General features: G+C 32.9%; 1 protein-coding gene across 1 annotated transcript; it reads right to left on the reverse strand.

Annotated features, from left to right (window-relative positions):
• LOC105165778 (pheophytinase, chloroplastic) lies at nucleotides 982–4,341 on the reverse strand. The gene is made up of 7 exons (XM_011084905.2): nucleotides 4,129–4,341; nucleotides 3,923–4,033; nucleotides 3,652–3,790; nucleotides 3,227–3,397; nucleotides 2,715–2,955; nucleotides 1,952–2,043; nucleotides 982–1,506 (listed from the first exon to the last, which is right to left on the reverse strand). Exons 1-7 carry the CDS (start codon nucleotides 4,211–4,213, stop codon nucleotides 1,233–1,235), a joined length of 1,113 nt encoding a protein of 370 aa, XP_011083207.1. The 5' UTR covers nucleotides 4,214–4,341; the 3' UTR covers nucleotides 982–1,232.

A 12,429-nucleotide genomic window follows, 5' to 3' on the forward strand; every position in this document is an offset into this window, starting at 1 on the left:
GACAAAATAGTTGTAAAATTGGTCTTTTTCATTTTTTGTCATTAAAATAAAATAATAAAAGACATGTGAAAAACACGTGTTTGTTAGTCGGTTTAGAAAAGGGAAAAACACTCAGATAAAAAGTCCTGCACTTTATAAATTCTTAAAAGTAGTCCGTCCCATCTTTGATTAAAAAATTGAATCACCATGATGTGTTAGACACAAACTCAATTGGCAATGTTTGCCTTCTTTTTTATTACACTCATGCACTCAACACACATGCACAAACTCAAAGTTCAAACACGGGACCTCTAATAAAAAAGTTTTGGCCCGAACCATTGGTTGTCTTTATCTCAATATCCAATTCTTTATCTTTTTTTTTTTTTAAGGATATCCAATCTGAGAGTTGCTGTGGCTTGTTGGGTCAAGTAATAAAAACAACTAGGATTTGAAGGGAAAGAAGAAGAAGCAACCCAAAGATCCATGGAGAGCTCTAAATAGAAGACTAAAATAATCAAATTAATAAAAAAATGAAAGACGACTCAGATCAACAAAATAGTGTTGAAGGATAAATGTTTTGGATAAGGGTACGATAAACTTTACATATGAATTATGAGTTCATAAGAAGAACATTTTGGATAAGGGTTGACACAAAGACTATAAAATGTTTGTTTCGATGACTTTGAGGAAGAAGAGGATCAAACATTCTGTGTCATTTCTCTAGTCTTGTCTACTCCTTTTTATTTCTTTATACATGTATATGGGTCCTGCGTATGTGGAAGATGTTCCATATTATTACAATTAGAGACGACTCAGAAGAGTCGTCGTCTACGCGTGACGTGAAAACTGCTGACATCTAAAACATGACTCACATTCTAGGATAGACCAAGCATTTATGGTCAGCTGAGGAGAAAACTCTCTGTCTCTTCATTATTGACATCTATGTATGTCTAGGACTCATGTTTATCAGGTCTTCCTTCAATATCTATCTATCTATCTATATGGATTGTGAATCAGTATTTGTTTTATTACAGTATAATAATACAAACATTTAATAGGAAATTTCTCGTCCAGAGAGGATTTAACAGCATGCAACTAATTACATCAAATTATACTGTTTTCTATTTGTCTTATGATTGATTACACTTAGTTATGGAGAAACCTGGATTCGGGTAATAGCAGGAAGGGTAAAAAAATGTCCCGATCGCCCATGTTCCCAGAGGTTGAAGTGAGGTTGTAACTATCGACCATGATCACAAAGGTTGAAGAGAAGGTGCACAAGTTATGGTTGGCAGCCAATCCAACAAGGCCTTGTTCACTAGATCTGGAACTTCATCGTGCGGACAGTGGCCTGCCTGTAGGTTCACGAGCGAAGTATTTGGATAGAATTCCTTGATTCTGAGAGCTTTAGCAGGACCAACCCAGGGATCTAAGTCGCCCCACACCAATAGCAACGGACAGGAGAGTTGGCTCAAGACACTGTCGAGTGTGTACTTTCTTTGGTTGGACATGAATCTTGTCATTAGTCTGCAGATAGTGAAGTGGAACTGTTATTACATAAAAAGAATAGGAAGATCTGTCGGAAACTGAAGGTTACATTATCAGGTCGTCCGTTAGAGAAGAAAGAGCTCAAGATTATCTCATTTGCATGTCAAAATTTCAACATTAATGACCATATGTTTGCTGAATCCTACCCTACTAACTTAGATGAACTTAAAAATGGGAGAAAAGACATTGGATCTTCTAACATAAGACGAACTAATCATAATCCAATAACCCATGTTTGCCTATCTCACAAATTTTATTCTCTTGCCATCAGTCGACAAAATTATCAAGACTACAGCACCCAGTTTCCACAACAACATGCAACATCTCAGAAAAGTCTGTAAGTCATTAAATTCTAAATAGATCGATGCTTTTTGAAGCGTTTGGAACACTTAAGAAACCTATAACCTTGAGATTAATTAAATACCTGTAATAAACTTCCCCAGCATTTGGGTCATCAGCAGGCCTTGTAATTGAATCAATGAGATAGTCATCCACATTTGCAGCATTAATATACACCTGAAATAAATGGGGCGATTCTATGACAGGTACAATTCATGATTAAGATCTAATGTAGATTTCTCCTGAGATAAATTCATGCTGTCTTATTTGGCTCAGCCAAAAGAAAAAGAAAGTGATAAGATGATGCAGGGCACCAATATCAGTCGACCTCATGGAATAACAAGTTAGAATTCAAGGAAATGTTCTTATAACTTTATCCAGGCTACACAACTTAATGCAAGATCAAGGATTTGACACATCCGTCAGTGATTTTATAAGTGAAGATTCCCTAACTTTCGTCCAATCTAATCAACAGATCCATCGTTGGAAAAGGATATAGAGAAAGTTGTTTGGGCGCGGGAAACCAACTCCACCGATATTCCAATTTCAGAAACTAGCGAGATTGCTATCAGCTATGTACGTTGATACTATGCAGTTCTGACAATTTGGCCTGCATTTTTCAGTCACGCTGTTCTGTTCTCCATATCCCATATCCAACATTATATTTGGCAAAACTGCAAGTCCGTATATTTTATATCTTAACATACATTGAAAGAGATGATATCTGTTCATTAATAAGCAGCATGCAGAACCACGAAAAGAAAATTCACTTGCATCACAGAAGGGATGCAAATATGCTTATGGAAAAATAAAGATTTTATGGCCATGGTAACAAGGAAGTTACATACACTTTTCAAGACAGACTCGATTCGCGATGGTTGCTTGGCTTGCCAAAATAAAAACCCAAGAAATACGCGTTGAAATATTTCCTTCAGAGGCTTGACAACAAACTTTTGCAAGACCGTTTGTTCAGACTCCATAGTTGCAGTAGTGGCATCACCAAATTGTCCAGCGGTGTTTAGCAATACGACCCCCTTAACTTGATCCTGCAGAGATGCTGCCGCCACCAAGGCAGTAAATCCTCCTAGACTGAAACATCAATTAGGTGTAGAAGTCATGGACTTAAATTGCATACACATAACAAATTATACAGCACATCAACGTAAATCAATGATATATAGAAACTAATGCAGCTATCATAATGCAATCCCATGCAAGTGATTCGCTCTGATCTATATGCATATGATCAAATATGTCCTACAAAGAGAATATGGAATAGGTACACAACAATAAAATAATGGGAAACTTAGCCATCAACGTATAGCAAGTATCGAGCGGACAAAAACAAATTAACACTTGCCTGTTTCCGACTAAAACCGCAGGTTCTTTAACTATCTCCTTCACGAAATCCACAACTTGATCTCTCCATACCAGAGCATCATATTCAATGAGCGCCTTCTCGCTCCAACCAAACCCTAGTAAATCCAGGGCGTAGACCTTATAATTCTTCGCCAATACAGGTATATTGTACCTAAAGAAAAGCAAAAGTGGGCAGGAGATCATATACCATATACTGAGTGCTAATGTCACTATGACTCCTCCGAAGCAGAAAATCAAGATTTCAAACATATGCAGCAGAGTGTCCGTCCAGGAAAATAACAAGGTTCTGATCCTTCAGACTTAGTTTTTTGTAAATTGCAACATTTTTACATGGATTGCTCAACAAAGGCCAGCAGCAAAACATGAAAAACTTGCTCAAATTTTCTAGAAAAGACAAAGGCCAACCTCCAATGAAATGCAGAAGCCCCAAAGCCATGAATCAGAACAATTGGGAAGCCCTCGCCTTCCACCACATAATGTATTTTTCGATCTCGCCACGTCCAGTAATTATATCCCTCCGGTTTAAACGGCAATTTCTCCAAACCTGAGCAAGACAGAACCAACCCACATCGTAACCAGGCATGAAACAAAATCAAAGACGTGTTAACCAGCAAGCAAAATCTCAAAGAGAGAGAGAGAGAGAGAGATTAGAATGAAGGAATGAGAGAAATTCTGCCTTGGGCTTGTGAGGGTTCTGCCGCAATAGCACTAGAAGCCATTATGGAGGCTCCAGCAGCAACAATTCCTTTCAACGCAAAATGCCTCCGGCTCAACCCGCATCTGCTTCCTTCAACATTTTCGAACAAAAGAAAAAGAGGGGCATGTAATTTCTCCAACTTGGTAAAGATTTTAAACAAATGCTGCTCAAAATCAAGAGCTTACTGTGAGGATGAAGTCTTGCGGAAGTTGTGCTGCCAAACAACTCTAATTTCACAGAATTAGGCAGAGCGGCGCATGAAGTTGACATTGGAATCTTGGAGCTGCAGAGGTGGTCTGAATTTGAAGAGAAGATAGAGGAAGATTCTCGTAATTAAGGTTTGTTTGAAGGGAGTTGGAGCTTGATTTTTGAGACATGACATGGAGTTCGAGTGGCTGTAGTGCATTTTTAAAGTTGTGGCAAAGCTGGAATACAAGTAACTCATTTCTCTTCCCGGCAAATTATTCATAACTCCCAAGTGTTTTTTTTTTTTTTTTTTTTGGAATAGTTATATTTTTGGATCGGTAAAATTCGATATAATTACATATAAATTTTTTATAATTTAAAAAATTATATTTAGTACAACTAAAATTTATTGCAATCTAACAAATAAGTTTTCTTATTAGTCAAAATTCACTGATTTTTTTTATATTAACAAAAAAGAGAAAAAAAAAAAAAAAAAAGCTATACTAACCCTTTCTTGATTTATTACAGACTAAATAAATATTTTTATGGTTAAATTGTCTTCATATGTTTTCACGCGTTTCTTCATATAAAGAGGTATCTCTTCACCATTATAAAGTAGTTTAGTTCGACTTCATATGTTTTCACGCGTTTCTTCATATAAAGAGGTATCTCTTCACCATTATAAAGTAGTTTAGTTCGAGAAAAATTGTTTGACCTGCAATAAGTCAGTAATCAGTCCATCGACGAGGGTAAATATCAATTCTCATCCATTTTTTTTTATTAATATCAATAAATTCAGTAAATTTTAATTAATGAGGGACTTATTTATTATAAGGAAGCAAATTTCAGGAATACTAAATGTAATGTTCGAAATTATGAGGAATTTATACGTAGTTATACCAAATATTAAAGGAGAAAAAGTGTAATTATCCCTATTTTATTATTGCTGCTCAAATTTTCTCCAATTTTAATTTGTTGGGAAATTATTCATTCCGTATTACAATTAACCAGAATAAGAACACAGATTATTGTGGACTGGATGTGACCAACAATCCAGTCTCAGTTGATTTTTTTTTTTTAAATTCTATTACATATTTTATTTAACTAAGAAGCATGACGTGGAATACTTGAGTATAAATATATTATTTATAGTTAGTTATGAAAATATTAACTTCATAATATTATTTATGTTTCTATTATTGAAATATTATTATTGTATCATTATATTTTTCAAATAAATTGATAATAATTATTTTAATTGATAAGAAAATTATTTACTTCTATTTTTGTGATTCGCTTTCTAAATTTAATTCATACTATTAAATAAAAGGGGTTCTCCAAAATTAAACTTTTGTATTTCGTATTGGCTGATGTTATATTTCATTATCTTGTATCAAATTAATTAATATAATAAATAAAAATAATAACATTAAAAAAATCAATAGTAAAACTAAAATAATTAGTTAAAGCTCCTTATTTTGAATTATTTTTACAAGAAATTCCATTAATAAACAATTAACAATATTCTCCAATAAGGGTACAATCTAAAAATGTACCCCAGTAAGGATACAGATGTTTTCTCATTATAAGTTTAAAGACTCAAGAGATTCTCACTATTTTATATTTAATCATAAGTTGCACTTATTAGTATTGTCAAAATGATACGCCCATTACAAATTATATATAAAATAATCTAGAGAGAATATTAGTTCATAAAAATATTTTTGAAAATTATAAAATATATATAAATTTATAATTTATAATTCAAAATAACATTTTGGTCAGTTCATCACAAAAGTTAGATGGAAACATAACGGAATGAGCTCGTTGTTAAACGAACTTTAAAATCAGGGGGATATTTGTAATTTTTCAAACAACGAGTATGTATGTAATTATGCCAAATTTCAGGAAAGATGGTTGTAATTTACCCTATATATAATTGAGGATAAAATGATCAGTTTAGTATCCTTTTTTCCCTCTTTAGTTCCAAAGTTTGTAAGTTTTCAACTTGGAGTTAGTGTCAGTTCAAATAAGGAAAATTAGATTCATAGAATGATAATTTGTTCACATTCAAGAATTCAAATTTGTATATATGTACAACAAAATGTTCTATTTAAACTGGGATTTGGTCAAATACAACAGATCATACAATAAATGTGGTATATTTGACATATAATTGATCACTCTTCTTAAACTATAAATCAATCATATGACAAATGTATTACCTTTACCATGTAATTGGTTCATGTTTGACAAAATTCGATTTAAGTTAAAAATTTTCTATGCACACACTCCTAGTAAATAAATAGGGTAAATTGCATAACACCCCCTGTGTTTTAGTGAAATAGTGTAAAATATCCCTGTGTTAATTTTACAGGCGAGAAACCCCCTGTGTTAGATACAACAAACAAAAAACTTCTAACCATGGATGATTGACACTTGCCTATTTCATGAGTGGGTTTCAGTTTTGGCTTTTTTTAGGGTTAGTCTATGTGAATAAATGTCCATGTTGCCCCCCCTTTTGACATGTCAATTATTTTAATAAATAATATATTATCAATTAATCCAAAATATTATTTAATACAAATATATTTTAATAAATTATATTTATTTATAAAATATATCAATTAATTATTAAAATACCTAAAAAGTTAGTTTAAATATATTTAAATTATTTATATTTATTCAAAAAGTATATTAATTAAACATAAAAATATTATATTAATTGTTAAAATTATATCATTTAATATAAATAATTATTTGAATTAAAATTATCATGATAAGTATTTTAATAAATTATTATTGTTATTTTTAATTTTTGAAAAATTATCATTTTCTTACTTATTTTTTAAAAAAATAAAAAAGACACAAACCCCCCCATTCCCCGCCTTGCCTCCCCCTTGCTGCCGATCGCCTCTCACATTTCGCTGCCCACCGCCACCGCCCATCAGGATCTAGGCGATGGTGCGGGGCCTCTGTGTGCTCCCCCTTTCTCTAGGGGCGACGGTGGAGTGACGACGATGTCATCCAAATTATTGCACGGCGATGTGTCACCGCTGCATCTATACATATATATATATTGTATTATATATATTACATATATAATCATATACATATATTGTATTATATATATTACATATATAATCATATACATATATTGTATTATATATATTACATATATAATCATATACATAGTCATATATATATATATATATTTAAATTGTTTTAAATTTTAACTGTAGATTTTTTTTACTATTTAAGACCGAAGGCTATCAAAACAAGGGTACAACAGGCAATTTATCAAAAACTAAAACATTGTTAAATCTAACTAACGGAAGAGGAGAGTGTGCATAATTTTTAAAAATAGAGGGAGTTTTTTGCCTATTTTTTTTAATATAGAGGGGTTTTCAGCTATACTTTTAAAACATAGGAGGGTTTTATGCAATTTATCTCATATTTAATCATATGTTACACATATTAATATTAATTTACCTCTAATATATTATGATAAAAATTAAAAGTACGTGAATTAAGTATGATTTCAAAATAAATTTATACTATTCATACTAAAATAAAATCAAGGGAAAAATTGTACTTTTGGTCACATATGTTAGAGCCTTTACAATTTAATTTCATTTGTTACAATTCCACAAGTTGAAATTTTTTTCAATTTTAGTCCTCACGTGCATTTCCATCCAACAATTTACACAAAATGTACAGGAAATGCTAAGGTAATATTTTGAGAATTTTTAATTTATGGGATGCAATGTGAGAAAATCGTAATAAATGAAACTAAATTAAAAAAGACTCCACTAGTGAATGAAAATGGTATGAAAAATGCTAATAATTCTGTTAATTATTAGACGAAAAATACACGTGATGACTAAAATTGAAATACTACAAGAAAAACAGGTATCAGAGACGGAAATTTCCGTCTCTGAAAGTCGGATTTCCGTCTCTAAAGCAAATTAGCGACGGAAAAAACCGTCGCCGAAGTCCGTGGCTGAAAGCCCCGTGGCTAAATTATTAGCGACGGAAACATTCCGTCTCTGATTCTGAGACGGAAAATTCCGTAGCTAATTCCGTCGACAAAGGAGAAGAAAGTTGAAGTGTAATCCGTCTCTGATTTCCGTAGGCAATCCGTCTCTGATTCCGTCGATAAATAAAAGAACTTTCCGTCTCTAATTCGTCTCTAAAGGTAAAGTATTTGTTTGCTATTTTCCGTCTCTAAAATGGAGAAAATTTTCGGTCTCTAATCCGTCTCTAAAACATTACAAATTTCCGTCTCTAATCCGTCTCTATTTCTGCCTCTAATTTTTCAAATTTTCCGTCTCAAATCCGTCTCTAATTTTTTTTGGTTTTTTTTTAATATATTTTTTAATTTCTGTACCCAAATTAATATCCTGGTCATTATATCATCAAATACATTCCATCAATACCAAAATTTTAATTTCCCAAACAAGAACAACAAATATTAACAAAAAAGATACTCATAATACAACACCACTAATATAATTAATGTCATCATCCAAATCTATCAAATAATATCAAGTCTGCACTCACAAGTCAACAAACATAAGTCAAAGTACAACCGAAAGCAACATACACTAAGTCATAAACAACAAAGAGAAAAAATAAACTAATTATCTTTCCTGGAATATTGTTGCTCCTTCTGTCCAGACCCACCAGGAAATTGATGGTTTGTGTATCCCACATCTTGAATTAGTTTTCGAACTAATTCTTGTAGGTCTGCCTCCCTCTTCCGAGCCTCTTCCTCCCTCTTTCGAGCTTCTTCAAGAGCATTTTCAAAAAACTTTCTACTTTCTTGTTCCCGTCTTGAAAAATCCTCCACAGCTTTTGTTAACTCATTAATCTTTTGGTCAGATGCTTTAACAGTAGAACTAACTGAACTTGAACTTGTAGATGAGGAGCTACATCCAAATCCATATAAGCGTCCTTTATAAGGACCTCCAGTGATATCATACCAAGTTGAGATATCGAAAGAAGACTGTGAAGAAACATCAGTACAACCCGTTTTTGCAAGGTATTCTTCCTGTACATTAGATAAAAAGGAACATTTATGTAATAAAAGTCTAATAAAATTTCTCAATGAATACATATACTAACCAATATTTAAATCTAATGACAAATTATACTTACACTAATTCTTTTGGATTTGTTGTCGATAAACTCCCCAATTCCTTTGTTCTTTCTATGGCATCTTTGAAATAGCTCAAGATCAGTCACTTCTCTACCAAGTTCTTTTTCCTATAGTTTACAAAACAATATTAATTCACATGTCAATAAATTGCATAAAAGATATCTAAAAACTTATATATACTTAAAACTTACCAATTTTTGCCTATGTGCCCCTACAGGAATAGAACCACCAGTGTGTTTTGTTATCGAACCATATTTTTCAGTCAAACGATTTTTTTGGGCAGTTCGACATTTTCCTAAATAATCTTCTGAGGCCCAATACTTCTGAACTAGATCATTCCATAATTGATTATTCAACCAATAAGGACCTCTATCAATCATATCACTCATCTCTGGTTCTCAAAATATGTCTATATAATTTAGCAATGAATAAATTGAATTAAATATAAATAGTATTTATTACCTTGAATTTCTCCCACAATAAATCTTTAGATGCTTTTGGCACAGCGTGCCATCTTGGCCATGCCTCAGTGAAAATGCCTTTAATATCATTTGTGAGGTTTCGCGTAACACCACTTTCAATAAATCTATTTTGACAGAATAAATTTAAAAAATATATAAAATTAAGAAATAGAGCTAACATTATTTATGAATATATTAAGCTCAATTTTAGAAGCTTTGAAATTACCGATTGTTCACCACTGTCACTTTTGTCCTTTTACTTGGATGATCTGGGATCTGAACTCCACTATTAGGTCCCTGTCGACGTCCATGTGACACAGTACCTTCACTTTGTCCTGTATTTTGTTCATTTTCAGGTCTTGAAGGTATTGTTTCACCAACCTATAACCAAAAAAAAAAAAAAAAAACAATAACAGAAATTATCTAATGCATAATTCACTTTGTCTTACTTGCGTTTCACTATTCGAACTTCTTGGAAGAATACGAGATGAGATACTTTGTCCACACACCTCTTCACTAGGATTATCTTCAGGTTGCGATAAGTGATCTCCCACTAACTCCTCATTCTCATCTCGAAGTTGCAAACTTCTACCCCGGCCCCTGCCCCGCCCTCGCCCACGTCCGCTGGCTCGTCCTCTAGTCACCATCCTGTGTCAAAGAGAAACAAAAAACTATTGAGTTTTAAGATTAAGATTATTATGATGAACAATGCTGATATAAAATGCATATAAAGCGATAGAATGAAATAATTAAATAAATAAAATTACACGTACAGTGTCCATATCCTCATCACTTTCATTTGAATCATATTCTTCTTCTTGCTCATCATCTTCTGGTTCGAATTCTTCTCCTTCCCAATGATCTTCATCTTCTATTATGACTTCATTGAAATCTACACCATGTTGAAGTCCCTCAAATTCATTTGCATCTACTTCTTCTACCACACCGTCCGAAACAATATTGATCTCATCTCGATCAGTTTCAATCAAAATTTGGTGTGGATCAGATGTCTCATCCTCTTGAAAAGCAATATCGATGCTTTGCTCAATATTCTCGTCTTGTCCTTCAGCTAATGGGACGTCAAATTTACCGGTAGCCTTTACTTTGCATACTGCCCACCAATCACGTCTCTCTCTTTTGGTGCTCGGAAAGTTTGTGAAGTAGACTTGTTGTGCTTGGGAAGCCAATATAAAAGGATCATTTGATTTTAATTTTAATTTATGGTTAATTTCCACAAGACCCGATGTGTGCCACTTAAGCCCTTTATCAGAAGTGTCGTACCAATGACACTTAAACAAGACAACCCCACGTCTTATCCCATAATACTCCAATTCTATAATTTCTTCTAGAAATCCATAATAATCCACTTCATATTCATTGTAGGTACTCCCCAAAACACATACACCATAATTTGATGTTGCTTTAGAATGCCCGTACTCCAAAGTGTGGAATTTGAATCCATTCACAAAGTACCCTTAATGAAATTTACATTTACCAAAATACTCCAATTCTATAATTTCTTTCAAAATTCCATAATAATCCACTTCATATTCATTGTAGGTACTCCCGAAAACACATACACCATAATTTGATGTTGCTTTAGAATGCCCGTACTCCAAAGTGTGGAATTTGAATCCATTCACAAAGTACCCTTTATAGCAAGAAACACGTCGACTTGGACCATGAGCCAACTTTTTTATGAGGTCGTCAACTTCGTTACGTGTATCTCGAATCTAAGAAAAAAAAATAATTTATAAAATAACATAATTTTTAATATGCTAATATATACATTGTTAGAAAGTAATATATTACTTACATGAGCAAGTAGCCACCGAGAAAAATCTGTATCCCGCAATGTTTCAAGTTCCATGTCAGTTATTGTTGGAAATTGTTTTCTATTTTCTTCATCAAATTTCCTACAGAATTTGTGATGATCATATGTTAATTATTACACAAGTCATAAGAAACATTTGTGAGGACATAATGCACGAGTTAGATCACTCACTGCAAGAATGGATCAATCTTCTCATAATTCATCAAGACATATCTATGTGCAGCCTTCATCTCATCCTCATCCAGATATCTAACTGCAATTCTATTACCAAGTGGTCGTCCAGGATGTGTAGAAAATAGACTTTCACAAGAATCTATCATTCCTCCATCATCATTTCGTGGAACCTGATTTAATCTGGATTTTACATGTGGTTCAAAATATGAAGAGCAAAATGTTGAGACTTCTTCAATCATATACGCTTCAACAATTGATGCTTCAACTCGAGCTCGATTTCCAACCTTTTTCTTCAAATGGTATAGAAACCTAAAATTTGTTAAACTTTTAATTTACACAAGATAACTTATATTTTCTAATTATATAAGATAATTGAACTTAAAAAAATTACCTCTCAAATGGATACATCCATCGATATTGTACAGGTCCACCAACTTTAGCTTCATACGCAAGGTGAACTGGTAGATGTTCCATAGAATCAAAGAAGCTTGGGGGAAAAATTTTCTCTAACTTACACAATATCTCAACAATGTTCTTCTCAAGTTTTTGCATGTGCTCCACACGTAATATAGTTGCGCATAGATCCTTAAAGAAACTGCTGAGAGTTCAGTCAGCGCTTCCCAAATAGGTTTCGGTAGTAGATCTCTAAATGCAATTGGGAGTAATTTTT

Source organism: Sesamum indicum, linkage group LG6 (assembly GCF_000512975.1).
Source record: "Sesamum indicum cultivar Zhongzhi No. 13 linkage group LG6, S_indicum_v1.0, whole genome shotgun sequence".
Taxonomy (NCBI): domain Eukaryota; kingdom Viridiplantae; phylum Streptophyta; class Magnoliopsida; order Lamiales; family Pedaliaceae; genus Sesamum; species Sesamum indicum.